Here is an 18,528-nt window from a genome sequence, read left to right on the forward strand (position 1 = left end):
TTCCAAGAAGCAAAACTTGATTTTGCTGCACACTGGCAACTATTTATATGGCAGTTATATTATATTAGGTATTGTAAGTATTCTGGAGATGATTTAAAGTATAGGAGAGGATATATATAGGTTATATGTAAACAATACACCATTTTATTTATATAAGGAGCTGGAGCATTCATGTTTTCGGTGTCTGGCGGAGGGGGGTGGGTCCTGGAGTCAATCCCTCATGGATACCAAGAGACAACCATACCTAGACGGGTCATCAGGCTGAAATAACTTGGTAGAAGTATCTGAGTATCTCCAACCTCTATGTCCTCTAATTTCTAATATTCTCTAATTTCTCATCTCAAAAGGAAAAGCTTGTAGACTCAGATGTGACCAGTATAAATTCCAACACTTACTCATTGAATGACCTGGGACAGTAGCTGAACTCTGAACTTATTCCCTCATCTGCAAAGCTGGAATAGTATGACCTATTTTCTTAGGGGTTTTATGAGGGTTAAATGAGCTTATACTTAAAACACTTAACAAAGTTCTGATAACAGTCTAAAGCTGTTAATTTCCTCCTCTTTGCTCTTTTGTCTCTCATAAGGTATGACCCATGCAATTGACCATTGCTGATTTTTAGTATAGGTTAACTTACCAGTAAACTGGAATACAGGTTTATAAATCATTTTTTCTCTAAGTTTGGTTGTAATGTTAGAATATTAATGATGGTAGGGCACTTGAAGATTGTCTAATCCAAGTTTTTTTTTTTTAAACAGAGGATATATGATCAGAAATCCATTTGTATGTAAACTGCATAATGTAAAATAATTACTCACAGAATTAAAATATTTTAGCAACACAAAAAGTATTCCATAAACAGTTTAATAAATTTATTCTCACAAAGCATCACAGTTCTAGGTCTAGTATAGGTTAACTAGTCAAACATGAAATTCAATGAGAATTCTTATATCTTAGCGGACTGTGGAGTTTTGGACTGCAGCATGTATTCTGCAGGCACATCTCAATCCTGAATCTACACTCACATTACTAGTAGGTGTCAGTGTTAGTTTTAGCAGTTCTATGAAAGAGGATGTGTTTTCTTAGAATTGGTTCAGTTCAGTTCAGTCGCTCAGTCGTGTCCAACTCTTTGCGACCCCATGAATCGCAGCACGCCAGGCCTCCCTGTCCATCACCAACTCCTGGAGTTTACTCAAACTCATGTCCATCGAGTTGGTGATGCCATCCAACCATCTCATCCTCTGTCGTCCCCTTCTCCTGCCCCCAATCCCTCCCAGCATCAGGATCTTTTCCAATGAGTCAACTCTTTGCATAAGATGGCCAAAGTATTGGAGTTTCAGCTTCAGCATCAGTCCTTCCAATGAACACCCAGGACTGATCTCCTTTAGGATGGACTGGTTGGATCTCCTTGCAGTCCAAGGGACTCTCACGAGTCTTCTCCAACACCACAGATGAAAAGCATCAATTTTTCGGCACTCAGCTTTCTTCACAGTCCATCTCTCATATCCATACATGATCACTGGAAAAACCATAGCCTTGACTAGACAGACCTTTGTTGGAAAAGTAATGTCTCTGCTTTTTCATATGCTATCTAGGTTGGTCATAACTTTCCTTCCAAGGAGTAAGCGTCTTTTAATTTCATGGCTGCAGTCACCATCTGCAGTGATTTTGGAGCCCCCCAAAATAAAGTCTGACACTGTCTCCACTGTTTTCCCATCTATTTGCCATGAAGTGATGGGACCAGATGCCAAGATCTTAGTTTTCTGAATGTTGAGCTTTAAGCCAACTTTTTCATTCTCCTCTTTCACTTTCATCAAGAGGCTTTTTAGTTCCTCTTCACTGTCTGTCATAAGGGTGGTGTTATCTGCATATCTGAGGTTATTGATATTTCTCCCAGCAATCTTGATTCCAGCTTGTGCTTCTTCCAGCCCAGCGTTTCTCATGATGTACTCTGCATATAAGTTAAATAAGCAGGGTGACAATATAAAGCTTGATGTACTCCTTTTCCTATTTGGAACCAGTCTGTGGTTCCATGTCCAGTTCTAACTGTTGCTTCCTGACCTAGAATTGGTTAGACTGATGTAATTTAGCAACTATTGCATAACTTGTTTCATTTTTTTCTTTCTTTGCAAATGGAGAAAATTCTCTCAAACTGTTTTAAGCTAAAAAGGTGAATTTATTGAGTTAGGTAATTGGAGTAAAAGAGTTTCAGGTATGATTTAAGGTTGTCACTGTAAGTTTGTGGTCATAGAAAATATTTGCTAGTACTTCTGTTTAAAAAGTTGACTTTTGGTTCACTAAACCAAAACTAAAAAAAAACAAAAACAAGTTTTCTTAGTTTTAAGTTCAATTTATAAATACTATTATCCTACAAATATATCTAACAAATTTTAATCTGAAACACTGAATTTTTTATTTCTGTTAAGTTCATTTGGAGCCTTTTAAAAAATCTTCTGCATCTCTAATTTAAAATGCTTAAACTTTCTTCTACCTTCTGGAATATATGGAATGTAGTTATAATATTGTTTTAATGTCTTTGTCTATTAATTCTGTCCTCCCTGGCATTTCTCAGTGTGAGTCTCTTTCTATTGAGAGTTTTTCTCTTCATTGTGTGCCTTATTGTCCTGTAACCTTAAGGATAAGTTTTGATTGGATTTCAGACAGTGTCATTTTTTTCTTATTGAAGTAAAGTTACTTTACAATAATTAGCTTCTGGTATATAGGAAAGTGATTCATAATATATACATATATATTTTTCATATTCTTTTCCATTATTGTTTAATACAGGATACTGAATATAGTTCCTTCTGCTATACAAACACTAGCAAGGAGAGATAAGAAAGCCTTCCTCAGTGATCAATGCAAAGAAATAGAGGAAAACAACAGAATGGGAAAGACTAGAGATCTCTTCAAGAAAATTAGAGGTACCAAGGGAACATTTCATGGAAAGATGGGCACAATAAAGGACAGAAATGGTATGGACCTAACAGAAGCAGAAATTATTAAGAAGAGGTAGCAACAATACACAGAAGAACTATATAAAAAAGATCTTCATGACCCAGATAACCGTGATGGTGTGATCACTCACTGAGAGCAGGACATCCTGGAATGCAAAGTCAAGTGAACTTTAGAAAGTATCACCATGAACAAAGCTAGTGGAGGTGATGAAATCCCAATTGAGCTCTTTCAAATCCTAAAATATGATGCTGTGAAAGTGCTGCATTCAATATGCCAGCAAATTTGGAAAACTCAGCAGTGGCCACAGGACTGGAAAAGGTCAGTTTTCATTCCAGTCCCAAAGAAGGGCAATGCCAAAGAATGTTCAAACTACCACACAATTGCACTCATCTCCACAATTGCACTCATCTCACATGCTAGCAAAGTAATGCTCAAAATTCTCCAAGCCAGGCTTCAACAGTATGTGAATTGTGAACTTCCAGATGTTCAAGCTGGATTTAGAAAAGGCAGAGAAACCTGAGATCAAATTGCCAACATTCATGGGATCATAGAAAAAGCAAGAGAGTTCCAGAAAAACATCTACTTCTGCCATATTGACTACTTCAAAGCCTTTGACTGTGTGGATCACAACAAACAGTGGAAAATTCTTTAAGAGATGAAAACACCAGACCACCTGACCTGCCTCCTGAGAAATCTGTATGCAGGTCAAGAAGCAACAGTTAGAAATGGACATGGAGGAAGAGACTGGTTCCAAATTGGGAAAGGAGTACATCAAGGCTGTATATTGTCATCCTGCTTATTTAACTTATAATGCAGAGTAGATCATGTGAAATGCCGGGCTGGATGAAACACAAGCTGGAATTAAGATTGCTGGGGGAAATATCAATAACCTTAGATATGTAGATGACACCACCCTTATGGCAGAATGCAAAGAAGAACTAAAGAGCCTCTTGATGAAAGTGAAAGAGGAGAGTAAAAAATTTGGCTTAAAGCTCAATGTTCAGAAAAATAAGATCACGGCATCCAGTCCCAGCACTTCATGGCAAATAGATGGGAAAACAATGTAAACAGCGAGAGACTTTATTTTTGGGGGCTCTAAAATCACTGCAGATGGTGACTGCAGCCATGAAATTAAAAGACGATTGCTCCTTGAAAGAAAAGCTATGACCAACCTAAACAGCATATTAAAAAACAGAGACACAAATTCCATCTAGTCAAAGCTATGGATTTTTCCAGTAGTCATGTATGGATGTGAGAGTTGGACTATAAAGAAAGCTGAGTGCCAAAGAATTGATGCTTCTGAACTGTGGTGTTAGAGAAGACTCTTGAGAGTCCCTTGGACTGCAAGGAGATCCAACTAGTCCATCCTAAAGGAAATCAGTCCTGAATATTCATTGTAAGGACTGATGCTGAAGCTGAAACTCCAATACTTTGGCCACCTTATGCGAAGAATGGACTCATTGGAAAAGACCCTGATCCTTGGAGGGATTGGGGGCAGGAGGGTAGGGGAAGACAGAGGATGAGATGGTTGGATGGCATCACCAACTTGATGCACATGAGTTTGAGTAAGCTCCAGGAGTTGGTGATGGACAGGGAAGCCTAGTGTGCTGCAGTTCATGGAGACGCAAAAAGTTGGGCATGACTGGGTGACTGAACTGAATTGAACTGATACAATAGAACCTTGTTGTTTATACATTCTATATACAATTGCTTACATCCACTAGTCTCAAACTTCCAATCCAACCTCCCCGCCCAACCCCCTCCTTGTTCATTTTTCAGTCGCTAAGTTGTGTCTGACTCTTTGTGAAACTATGGACTGCAGCCCATCAGGCTTCCTCGTCCTTCACTATCTCCCAGAGTTTGGTCAAATGAATATCCATTGAGTCGATGATGCCATCCAACTATCTTATCCTCGGTTGTACCCTTCTCTTCCTGCCTTCAATCTTTCCCAGCATCAGGGTCTTTTCCAGTGAGTCGGCTCTTCCCATCAGGTGGCCAAAGTATTGGATCTTCAGCATCAGTCCTTCCAATGAATATTCAGGATTGATTTCCTTTAGGATTGACTGGTTTGATTTCCCTGCTGTCCAAGGGACTCTAAAGAGTCTGCCAGCATCACAGTTGGAAAGCATCAAGTTTTCAGTGCTCAGCCTTCCTTATGGTGCAACTCTCACATCCATACATGACCACTGGAAAAACCATAGCCTTGACTAGATGGACCTTTGTTGGCAAAGTGATGTCTCTGCTTTTTAATACACTTGTCTAGGTTTGTTGTAGCTTTCCATCCAAGGAGCAAGTGTCTTTGAATTTCATGGCTGCAGTCACCATCTGCAGTGATTTCGGAGCCCAAGAAAATAAAATCTGTCACTATTTCCATTGTTTCCCCATCTATTTGCCATGAAATGATGGGACCAGATGCCATGACGTTAGTTTTTTGAATGTTGAGTTTTAAGCTAGCTTTTTCACTCTCTTCTTTCACCCTCAAGAGGCTCTTTAATTCCTCTTTGCTTTCTGTCATTAAAGTGGTATCATCAACATATCTGAGGTTGTTGACATTTCTCCCTGTAACTTGATTCCAGCTTGGGATTCATTCAGCCTGGCAGTTCGCGTGATGTACTTTGCATGTAAGTTAAATAAGCAGGGTGACAATATACAGCCTTGATACAAACTGCTTTCCCAATTTTGAACCAGTCCATTGTTCCATGTACAGTTCTAACTGGTTTCTTGATCTGCATACAGGTTTCTCAGGAGGCAGGTAAGGTAGTCTGGTATTCCCATCTCTTTCATTATTTTCCAGTTTATTGTGATCCACATAGTCAAAGGCTTTAGTGTAGTTAATAAAGCAGAAGTAGATGTTTTTCTGGAACTCTTGCTTTTTCTATGATCCAACAGATGTTGGCAATTTGATCTCTGCTTCCTCTGCCTTTTCTAAATCCAGCTTGAACATCTGGAAGTTCTTGGTTCACATACTGTTGAAGTCTAGCTTGAAGGATTTTGAGCATTACCTTGTTAGCATGTGAAATGAGCTGAACTGTCAGATAGTTTGAACATTCTTTGGCATTGCCCTTCTTTGGGACTGGAATGAAAACTGACCTTTTCTAGTCCTGTGGTCACTGTTGAGTTTTCCATATTTTCTGACATAGTGAGTGCAGCACTTTAAGAGCATCATCTTTTTGGATTTGAAATAGCTCAAGTCAAACTCCATCACCTCCACTAGCTTTGTTCATAGTGATGCTTCGTCACCTCCACTAGCTTTGTTCGTAGTAATGCTTCCTAAGGCCCATTTGACTTCCACTCCAGGATGTCTGGCTCTAGGTGAGTGACCAAACCATCATAGCTATCTGGGTAATTAAAACCTTTTTTGTAGTTTTTCTTGTATTCTTGTTACCTCTTCTTAATCTCTTCTGGTTCTGTTAGATCCATACTGCTTCTGTCCTTTGTTGTGCCCATGCTTGCATAAAATGTTCCCTTGGAATCTCTAATTTTCTTGAAGAGATCTCTAGTCTTTGCATTGTTCACTTATAAAGCCTTTTTAAAAAAAATCTATCCTTGCTATTCTGTGGAACTCTGCATTCAGTTGGGTGTATCTTTCCCTTTCTCCTGTGCCTTTCATTTCTCTTTTCTCAGCTATTGGTAAGGCCTCCTCACACAACCACTTTGCCTTCTTGCATTTCTTTTTATTGGGGATGGTTTGGATCACTGCCTCCTGTATACTGGTATACAGGAACTAAGAACCTCTGTCCATAGTTCAGGCACTCTGTCTACCAGATCTAATCCCTTGAAATCTATTTGTCACCTCCACTGTATAAGGGGTTTGATTTAGGTCATATCTAAATGCCCTAGTGGTTTTCCTTACTTTCTTCAATTTAAACAAAATGACTCAGTTACATACATACATACTTTTTTTTGGTATTCTTTTCCATTATTGTCATAGGATATTGAATATAGTTCCCTGTGTTATACATTAGGACATTGTTCTTTTATTTTAAACATAATAGCTTGCATGTACCAACCCCAAACTCCCAGTCCATCCCTCCCATCTGCCAACACTTGGCAACCACAAGTCTGTTCTCTATGTCCGAGTCTGTTCTGTTTTGTAGGTAGATTTGTGTCATATTTTAAGACTCCACATATAAGTGATATCATATGCTATTTGTTTTTCTCTTTCTGACTTACTTCATTTAGTATTGATAATCTCCATTTGCATCCATGTTGTTGTAAATGGCATTATTTCATTCTTTGTTATGGCCAAGTAGTATTTCATTATATATGTATGTGTGCCACATCTTCTTTACCCATTCATCTGCTGATGGATATTTATGTTATTTCCATGTTTTAGCTATTGTGAATAGTGCTGTTATGAACATAGGAGTGCACATATCTTTGTGAATTATAGTTTTGTCCAGGATTATATTCCCAGGAGTGAATCTGCCGGATCATATGGTAATTGTTTTTAGCTTTCTGAGGAACCTCCATACTGTCTTCCATGGTGGCTGCACCAACTTGCATTCCCACCAGCAGTGTAGGAGGGTTCCTTTTTCTCCATACCCTCTCCAAGCATTTATTTGTAGACTTTGAAATGATGGTCATCCTGACCCTAAGTCAATTTAAATATAAAGTTAACTAGAAAGAGACCACCTCCTTTTGTCTTTCATGTATTTATAAAATTTCTGAATGTTAACTATTTAGAGTATGACTTCTCCATTTCTAAGCTGACAGTGACATTTTTCTCCTATCGTAACATCGTAATTAGCCTTGTCTTTGCATAAAGGTCTCTTCTGAAGGCCTGAGTTCCAGCCACTTTGACAGATATAGTTCTATGAATTGAATGTCTCCCACAAAATCCAATGCTGAAGCCCTAATCCCCAATGTAATGGTATGTTTTAAAAACTTTTATTTTATATTGGAGTATAGTTAATACTGTTAAAGTTTCAGGTGTACACCAAATAATTCAGCCATACATTATATATATATATATATATATATATATATATTCTTTTTCAAATTCTTTTCCCATTTAGGTTGCTATAGCAGAGTTCCCTGTGCTATATATAGTAGGTCTTGTTGGTTGTCTGTTATATAATTTTTTAAAACTTCAAAAAAGTTTATTGTACTATAATTGCTTTACAGTGTTCATGTCTGCTGTGCAGCAAAGTCAATCAGTTCCCATGTACACGCATGTCCACTTCCTTTTCGATTTCTTTCCCGTTTAGGTCACCACAGGGCACTGAGTTGACTGTGCTATCCAGTCGACTCTCATTAGTTATCTATTTTATACGTAGTGGTCTGTATCTGTGACCCTGTTTCTCCTTTGCAAATAAGTTCTTCTGTACCATTTTTCTAGATTCCATATACATAAGGCGATATTGTACTGTATTTTTCTCTTACTTCACTGTATGAGTTCCGTTTTCTCCACACTGTCTCCAACATTTATTATTTGTAGACTTTTTGATGATGGCCATTCTAACTGGTGTGAGGTGATATCTCATTGTAGTTTTGATTTGCATTTCTCTAACAATAATGATGTTGAGTATCTTTTCATGTGCATGTTTTCTTTGAAGAAATAATCTATTTAGGTCTTCTGTCCACTTTTTGATTGGGCTTTGATGTTGAGCTGCAAGAGCTGTTTATAAAATTTGGAAATTAATCCCTTGTCAGTCACATCATTTGTAAATATTTTCTCCCATTCTGTGGGTTATCTTTTCTTTTTAAAAATCATTTGCTTTGCTGCACATAAAGGCTTTTGAGTTTAACTAGGTCCCATTTGTTTAACTTCATTTTTATTTCCATTGCTCTGGGAGAAGAACTGAAAAAGGTATTGTGTGATTTATGTCAAAAAGTGTTCTGCCTATGTTTTCCTCTAAGAGTTTTAATAGTATCAGGTTTTACATTTAGGTCTTGAATCCATTTTGAGTTTATTTTTGTGTATGGTGTTGAAGAATGTTCTAATTTGATTCTTTTACATATAGCTGTTCAATTTTCCCAGCACAGTTTATTGAAGAAAATGTCTTTTCCCCAATGTTATGGCATTTGGAGGTACAGTTTTTGGGAGGTAACTGGGTTTGGATGATGTCATGGGGTTGAGCCCCATGATGAGATTACTGCCTTTAAAGGGGGATGAAGGGACCAGAGTTTGCTCTCTGCTCCCCATATGAGGATACATGGCTCTCTGCAAATCAGGAAGAAAGTTCTTACCAGACACTAGATCTGTTGGTAACTTGATCTTAGAATTCCCAGCATTCAGAATTGTGAGAAATACCTGTTTGTTGTATAAGCTACCCAGCCTATGGTAATTTATTATACCAGCTCAAACATACTTTAAATTTATACCCCAGGAATATGTCAATCATCTACATCACCTACAGTTATTTTTCTGGACCTTTGCTTTGGTGTGATGGACTGGCTCATGGTGGGTGGGGGTGCAGAAAGAAACAGTTCCCTAAATCTTATTTTATCCATTATCAGGATGCTGTCTGTAACACTGAAGATTCCTCTTGGTGAGGCTCATTAAGAGGAAAAGCTCTCTGGCCTTTATAATAGAACAACTGTCTCCTCTGGAGAGACTGGTTTGCTTTTTATCTTATGGCTGTCCTGAGATACATGACTGATCAGTGTTCATTTTTAGTGCTGCATTTCACACAGGAAGGTGAGTACCATATTTAACACTTACTTTTACATAATATTTAGAAGTGTACAGGATAAATGTTTTGTATTCATCTGCTCCAGATGTTAATGTTTGACTTTGCCATTATATAAAGGAGATATAAATGATAAAATGTACACAGGTGTGCCAGAGGGAGAAGGGACATTAAAGTGGCTTTAAATCTAGAGGCAACACAGGAAACAAACTATGGAAAGGTAATTTTACAATTAAAATGAATACAAGTAGGAGATTCATGAACCGATCAAATAAGACATATATTCTTAAACTTTCACTAGTTTCAATCCTAATACATTGGTTATTATATTTTAACATTATATTCAGAGCTTTCCTTCCTTCCAAAGTACTTTCATTCTCATTTGTAAAACATAACAGATGTTCTACAGTGTTAAAATTTATTTCTGAAATGCTTTATTTTTTTAATCAGTATACATTATATTAAGTATAGAATTTACTTAAAAATTAACAAATACCTCTAAGTTTCACCGTTAGGACATTGATATGGAGAAGGAAATATCTGGCTCTTTTGACTTTTTACATTTATTCAAGTTCTAAATAGATTCTCATGTTACGGTTCTTCTGTGCTATTTTTGTCCAAGTTGTGACAGCTAAAACAGAAGATAAATCATAAATATTACTTTTTTAATCACAAAAGAAACTTCGGTATTAATCATATTTGTAATCACCTTAAATGCACACTTTTATCATGGTAAAATTTAGGCTATTTCATGCATTGTATTGTATTTTAGAATAATACATTTTTACTCAATATTCACTAACTCAAATGTTTCAGATTTATAGATATTTAAAAACTGTTATGGTGAAAAGATATGTAAACATTATATAGGAGCAAATTCAAGTAATAGAAAACAAAAACAATTAAAAAATAACTCAGTATGAAAATATAAAGAAAACATCATGTGTGACTTCACTGATGACAATTCACTTTTCTATATATTTCAATATGTTTGTAAAAGAAACTAGAAGTGTACTAAATATATTTCTAAAGATCATTAAAAGGAAGGGAAAAGGATTTCAATTCTGGAAGGCTGGGGTAAACTCCTATTGGACCAAGTCTCTCAGAGAAATTACACATTTTAAACAAAACCAACTTCCTATAGGCAATGGGGAACGATGGAAAGAAGGTGAGTTCTGGAATAGAATCAACATTTGGAAGGAAGGAATAATACAGGCTGAGTTCTCTGGTTCTGTGGCTCTAAGCCTGAAGGCAGGCCACAGTTGGTACTATACTAGCTGCTAAAATGGATAGAAAAACATAAGTCTTTCTGGCTTGAAAAACCAGAGAGGAAAGGGTTTGGGGGCAACTAAAGCTACTGGAAAGTGAGGGAGCCCCTAAGTCTGTATATAGACTTTTCCTATATCTATGGTAAAACCCTGAACCACTTATGAATGAGAGAGACTTGAGATTTGAGCTGTTGCCAAAGAGACAGAACCTTGAGTCTAGAGAAACAATTCAGTTTCTAAAATATAACAATGTAAAGGATATAGAATAAAATTAGTAAATATGAAAAAACAGGAAACCAGGGACCCAGTCTCTAGCAGGGAAGACAATGGAGACCAATAGTGAGTTGATGCATAGATGGTAATTAATAGCCAGGTTTTAAAAGCAGCTAAGACAATATCCTCAAAGAAATAGTGAAAAATAGGCTCACAATGAAAGAAAAAAGGAAATCTCAGCATAAAAGTGGAAACTGTAACAGATACACTAAATTATTGAAAATCAATTATTTTGTGTGTGTGTATATATATATGTGTGTGTGTGTGTGTGTGTGTATATATGAAATTAAGAGAACTCATTGACAGCATACCTGAGCTACAGTGACTACTAGAAAGTTTTTCAGTCAACAGAAATCAAAATCTGTAAGTGAGGATAAAGAGCACTGGAATTCATATCCATATAAATGCAAAAGATTTATGTCTTTATTCTACACATGACTGTTTAAAGCACAAACACTGTCCACTGTTTTGTAAAATTAATGATGTATGTAAAATATGACAACTGCAGCATAAATGTTGATCTATGTGGTTGCAAGGCTTCCACATTTAATACAAGTGGCATAATAACTGGTCTATTAACAGTTAAAGGAATATATAATGTGATTTCTAGAGCAACCCTAAGTTAATAATGCAGAGATGAATTAAAGTGGAATTCTAGAAAGTGTTCAAGTCTTACAAAGAAAGGAGAAACAGAGAAAACAGTAAAATGGTAGGCCTAAATCCAATCACAGTAATAATTACATTAGATGTTACAGACCAACACACTCTAATTAAAAGAGTGTCAGAATGGCTTTTGAAAAAAAAAAAAATACTGTGGGTTTTACAGAAAAAACTGACAAGATCCAACAATATTCTAAGATATATAGATCTTGATATATATATACACACACATATAAGATATAGGCTTTAAGTATAACATGCTTGATATATAAGATAGAGGCTTTAAATTCACAGACAAGTTGAAAGTAAACAGATGGAAAAGTTATAAGATGCAAACAGTAGTATAGGAAGGCTAGGGTGCCTTTATTAGTATCAGATAAAGTAGATTTCAAGACAAAGAGCATTACTAGACATGTAGAAGAATATGGGCATAATGATAAAACAGCCCACTCCTCAGAATATACAACCATCAAAACTCTGTATGTACCTAATAACAGAACTTAAAACCAAACATTGACAGAACTAAAGGAAGAGACAATTCCACAATCACAGATGGAGATTTTTGATACCTGATAGAACTAGACAGAAAAAAAATCAATAGATATAGAGGATCTAATTAATGCTATCAACTACTTTGACCAAATTAATATTTACAGCTCTTCCTTCAAGTTCTTCATATGGAGTGTTTAGCAAGAAATACTATATGTTGGTTTAGCAAGAAATACTATATGTTGGTTTAGAAAAGGAATTTAAATTTTCAAACAATGAACTTACATGTAAAATGTTCTATGACAACCAAGGAATTAAATTAGAAATCAATAAGTTATCTAGAAAAACCACAAATAATTCAAACAACAATAGATCTCTCTACAGTAGCTAAAGAATAAACCACCAGGTAAGTTAAAAATATTTCAAATGATAATACAAATATATCAACATTTGTGAAATGTGTCTAAAGCAGTGTTTGGGAAGAGTTTAAGCTTTATGGCTTTCAAAGCTCATTTTAGAAACGAAAAACTAAAGTTAATGATTGAATAATTATCCAATATCAGACAGTAAAAGAAGAATAAGATAAACCCAAAGTAATCAAATAAAAAGTAGAAACCAACGAACAGAAAACTAATAGAGAAAATTAGCATTAACACCATCAAGTTCATTGAAAGAATTAACAAAATTCAGAATCTTCTAGTTAACCTAACCAAGAAAAGTTCCATTTGTGATGTTATAGAATACGTAAGACTAATCTATGGTGGGAAAACATCAAGACAGTGTTTTGGGAGCAAGCACTGACTGACAAATGCCATAAAGGAACTGTGTAAACTTCTGTACCTTGATATAGGTTTGGGTTACTCAGGTGAACAATACATCTGACAAAGGCAGGCATGTACACTTAAGATATGTGTATTTCACAGCTATAAATTTTACTTCCAGAGAGTAATACAACAACAACTAAACAAATAATATCTAGTGAATGACATTGGCACTTATGTATTAAGGGGGAAGTGTACTGATATCTGTAATTTACTCTGAAATTAAGCTGGAGCAATGAACAGAATGGAAAGATGCACAGGTGCTTATAAAGCAAGTGCAATAAAACGTTAGTGGGGAATGTAAATGTATTCACTGTAAGTTCTCTCCAGTTTTTCTGTATATCTGAAATTCTCATAATACCAGTGGGCTACAACATTAAGGTTAAGAATAAAAGAACCATATTATAGTGGGTAAGAAAGTTGTGCTGGAAAAGGTGCTAGGAAGAGATGCTAAAAATGAGCAGAGGGTACAGTTATGATTTTTATGATAGCCAAGGCAAAGGTGAGTACATATTACTGGTCGGCCTACTAAGCCTCTGAGGCAGTTTAAGCTTTAAAAAGCTGAAGTTAATGTAAGTACTGAGAACATTAGTGGGAATAATAGTAAAATAATATAAAGACCTTCTACGCCTCAGCTATTACCATCACTGACTTTCAAGGTGAATGACATTCTGTTGTATCAATCCCTCAAGAAACTTAATTTCTCAGTCCAATTTGTGATACGCTTGGCAAAGTCAGAAATATGGACAGTATGTCAAGGAAATGCTGGACTGAATTTTGCCTAAGCGAGTACCCTACTCCATTTAAAAGTTTTCAGAATTAAATTTACCTTTTCATAGATTTGGGATAATGGAAATAACATTATATACAAGAGTTTCCCTTATAGTTGTCCATAGCAAAACCTTACATTCTTCTAGTTCTGTGGCTTTTAGTTTCAGCTGGTTCAGATGAATAGGATTATCTTGCTCTCTTTTGAAAAATATCAACAGCAACTTAAGGTATGTTAAAGAAACAAACTAAAAAGTACACTTTACCTGTTTTATGAACTGTGTAGCATTAAAAAGTTCACTGCAGCCATATAAAATATGTTTGCCTTGTTTCCCCTATAAAAAATCAAACACAGAACTCAGATACAAATAGCAAGTAATATTTTCAATATTCCCAAGAAGAGGGGTTAAACATAACAAGACTTTTTGTTATTTTTAAAGGTTTTATTTTCCTTTAGGGTGAGTACTGGATTTTAGTGTACACCTATCTATCCTAAAATTACATGGAATAAAGTAGTGAAATGGGCACATTTTTTCCATTCAAAATACGTGTTAGGCATGTTTCTAGTGCCATTTACACTGAAAATAGAAGGAATGTGATGAGTGACCCATTTCATGGGAGCAATAATTATAAAATCTTCAGCCAACATTCTTGTAGGACTGTAACTATGAATTTCATCCTTAATCTTGACAGAATGTTGGCACCCAGTTACAAGCAGTCAAAACTTTTTGACTGGAGGATTTGGTAAGTTCTTAATGCTGAAATTCTTATATGTATTGTGAACTGGAAGGTAAATCTGTAAGTTTTCTTTTGTAATGTACAAACCAAATGTGGTTAATCAAGGAACCAAAAGAATTACGGCTTTGCAACACAAGAGAAGGACATCTGTTTGTGATGTATGAGCTGAGTAAACATTGCTGGCTGACATTCTCTGAGAACAAGTAAAACAAAAGTCACACCTCACCTTTTCTTCAAAATGAGATGGTATGTGTAGCCATTAAATAGGGCCATGTAATTGGGATTCTTGAGGCTATGCTCACATGAGGTAGGAATACACAGGGAAACATTAGAGGGGTCCAAAACTTCCAGTTCCCAGAACCTCAGCTCAGTAATGTAAGACACATTTCGTTTTTAGTTGTGAACCACCAGAATACCCTGGTGTCAGGGGAGCCCCAGTCTTCTCCAAGGAGGGACCTTTTATTCCTCTGGTCACACAGCTACAGGCAGGCTGCATGACCAGGCTCAATAGCAGAAACAAGAAAACATGATCGCAACCAAGTGAAATCATCAATCTACGTTTTCCATTAAAGAACACTGACAAACTAGTACAAGTTGCCCCCCTGGTCTATCTTGGACTCTAGCACATGCCTATTTTAATCACTAGTTAAAACATTTCATTCAGGGTTGGCCAAACATCAGCACGAGGGTATCATTAACTGAGATTAATCTTGTGCTTATATAAGTACATTCCCTCTCCATCCTTGATCAAGCTTTCTTAATTGTAATTATTTGTCACCATTTTTCATCCTTTACAGAATATAAAAACAAAGATAAACACAAAACTCTAATCATCTGTGTCATCTAATGAGGTATAGTTATAATTTTTAACACTGCAGTTTAGTAATATTTCAGTGTAAAACATTCTTAAAACTATGTACAGATTTGATATTTCTTCTTTCCATTAAAAACTGAACTTTATGAATGTACCAATAACTTGATTCAATGCAACAATTAACTAAATCTAGCTTATTCCCTAGCCAATCACCTTCCAACAAAAGAACAATTGGTCACTGATATCAGTATTATCAAACATCTTGTTAAAATCAGTCCAATTAATTTTATCAAATACATTAATGTTATACCAAATAGCAGTTACATTATAAGTCAGACTAACATCATTACCAGATAAATCAGCTAGAATTCTTATAGTATTTTCTTTGCCTTCCCAACAAAAATGGCACTTGCTCATTTTGTGAATTGGTATAAATCAAGTGCCATATTAGGTAATTCTCAATTACAAGTCTCTCAGAGCCATTGGCATAAGTTTTGTTTCATACTACAAGGTTGCATTACATGGGTTTCTAATGTCATGAGGTAGGCTGTCACAGACCTACTAGCTCAGTTTCCCCTAAATGGGGCTGAAATGATAGATGAACATTATGCAGAACAAAGGAAACAGTAATAAGACCAAATGGGATTAAAAAACAGAATCCTCATGATAATTAGACTGTATGGCTTTGTAGCTACTAAACATTAATGGCTCTATTAAAAACCCATTGGTAACCTCAAACTGAACAGTGAAAGATAGGATGCTTTGCCCCCTAAAATCAGGAAGAAGATAAACAGGTCTGTTGTGGACTCTTCTATTGTTATTAGAAGTTCTAGCCAGGGTGGTTAAGCAAGAAAAAGGAATAAAACATCCTGAAAGGATAAGGAAGAAGCTTATTCACAGATAACATGATATTGTTTATAGAAAATCTTAAAAATCCATTAAAAAAGCTATCAGAAATAATAAATGGGTTCAATAGGGTTGCAGGACATAAGATCAATATACAAAAACGAATCAGATTTCTATACAATTACAATGAACAATCCAAAAATGAAATGAAGACAATTCCTCTGAATCTGTTTGGACTGTTTCTTCTTTTCACCTGTGTGTAAGCTGGGATTAATGGTTCCTGCATCCACACCTGTACTAACTAGTGGATAACAGTCCTATAAACTCACTACTTCCTGTGTCTGGGAATGAAGAAAGGGAAGTACAGCAGTCATACTGCTGCCACTATGGACTGGAGTCACGCTGAATCTGATGGTCTTCTAAACCCAGGGCCAAATTTGGGTAAGAATTACTGACACACGGAAAGATGGAGAAGTTCTGATCCTCAGAAATGGAGCCAATAGGTAAATATTACTAATAAAAAAAGGCTAACATTATCATGGTACCCTGCAAGAGGTTGGAAGCAAAGGAATAATACTCTTAGCTATATTTACAGATGCCCACAACACCTGCAGAAACAGCCTCCTTTATTTGAAGCTGAAGGTCCAAAATGGCTTCTGGGAGGTTTATGAAAGATTTAATCTGGACTTACTCATGTGCTATATCTTGATGTTAGCAACATCTAGGGGATAAACACCCAGAATAATTCTAATACTTTTTTTTTGTTTTACATATTCTCATTTTACAGGTTTTATATATTCCAGAGGACCCCTTCTGGGAGGCAAAATTAGGATATTGTTGCTGCTCAAATGTGTATAGAAGAATCTGTTCAACACAAGAGCCAAAGACCACTGTGTAAATATGAACCCACATGATCATCTGTTAAGAATAATACCTGAGATAGAGACATAAAACACCTGTTAACATGGCTGATCGGTCACAGTATCATGTGCCCTACTATCTGTACACCATGTTTTGGTGAATGGAAGGCAATAACAAGTTAAAAAAAAAATTTTTTGTAAACTGAAACCAAGTAAAGGATAACTGGATAACTTGGTGGGCTTACATATCTACCACTGATAACCCTGAAGTTCTTCCGATCCAGGTGACTGATTGGAGAAAGAACTAAATTCACAATTAATTGTTACACGTTATGAGGTTTATGCATGATTAAAAACAAGTTTACACTGAACAGTTTGGTAAACTGCCAAGTTTCTTTTAAAGTTACACCTGAATTTCAGTCACTACACTACACAAATGATTAGTATTTTGGTTTTATCCCTGTTTTTCTGGTCTGTAATATGTTAAAAAAAAAAAAAAAGCAGAAGGAATGCTGACAAATGTAAATAAGAAAAGTTACCCAAGGATGGGATTTAAGTACAGGATTAATTTCAGCTGGTCTGTTGCAACCCTGTGTTTACTCTTAGATACATACCTGGAACCAATCATGTTGTTGACCCATGGCCAAATCTAAATGAAACAGATTAATATATTCTGCCCAAGGGTCACAGATAGATAGACCAGGGGACAACTTGCACTACCAGCTTGTCAGCACTGTTTATAGAAATTTTACAGATTCATGGGTTTTACACCTGGTTTCCGTTATATTCCCTTGCTTTTTGCCTTTGAGCCTGGTCATGGAGCCTGATTCTGGCTATATGAACAGATAAGGGTATAAAAGACATCTCTTTGTATAAGATAGATACTCCTCTGAAACCAAGGTTTTGTACGCAGATCTGAGTGGTGGTCCACATTCTGAAGCATGTTCTATGTGACTGAGGTAGGATCCCTGGAGGTACCTGATGATTTTGAAGTTCTGTGACATCCACCTGTTTATTTTATTCTCCTGCTGTACAAAAACCTCAATATTTATTGATGTCTTATGTAACACAGGACAAGGAATAATCATTAAGTGAATAAATGAAGGTTATAAAATGTCACTGTAACAATCACTAGGTCAGATGCCTCTACATTTTAAATGGCATTTTTGCTCTTCCAGTTACACCTTTCCCTTCATGTTCTTTTGCTTAGTTGTCTGTCACTCCCTGCTGCTGTTAGCTTTGAACAGCACACCACTTCTAAAGTGCTACCTCTAAAGTGCCTATTTGCTGAAAAAGCAATGGAGTTCAGTAAATCATTTCACCAAGGGAGACTTTTTTGGGATAGGAGCTTATTTGGGGGTGTCTAAACATTTAAAGTCAAATTAAGATAGATAGCTG

At 36.1% G+C, this 18,528-nt stretch overlaps 1 protein-coding gene and 1 long non-coding RNA gene across 3 annotated transcripts in view; one reads left to right on the forward strand and one right to left on the reverse strand.

The window, feature by feature from the left end:
* The window catches only part of LOC110126889 (uncharacterized), a 144,575-nt gene extending 127,074 nt beyond the window's left edge, over positions 1 to 17,501 (forward strand). Inside the window, exons 3-4 of the long non-coding RNA XR_002310575.2 lie at positions 9,421 to 9,601; positions 17,058 to 17,501. This is a non-coding gene — a long non-coding RNA (uncharacterized lncRNA). The remainder of the gene's footprint in view (positions 1 to 9,420; positions 9,602 to 17,057) is intronic.
* Positions 10,005 to 18,528, reverse strand: part of SCFD1 (sec1 family domain containing 1) — a 117,117-nt gene continuing 108,593 nt past the window's right edge. For both annotated transcript variants that reach the window (XM_070478059.1, XM_020876808.2), the window contains 2 exons: positions 14,139 to 14,207; positions 10,005 to 10,224 (listed from right to left, as the gene is read on the reverse strand). In XM_070478059.1, the coding sequence (XP_070334160.1) occupies positions 10,201 to 10,224; positions 14,139 to 14,207 (93 nt within the window). In that variant the 3' untranslated portion in view covers positions 10,005 to 10,200. The remainder of the gene's footprint in view (positions 10,225 to 14,138; positions 14,208 to 18,528) is intronic.

This window comes from Odocoileus virginianus, chromosome 16, assembly GCF_023699985.2.
Source record: "Odocoileus virginianus isolate 20LAN1187 ecotype Illinois chromosome 16, Ovbor_1.2, whole genome shotgun sequence".
In the NCBI taxonomy this organism is placed as follows: Eukaryota; Metazoa; Chordata; class Mammalia; order Artiodactyla; family Cervidae; genus Odocoileus; species Odocoileus virginianus.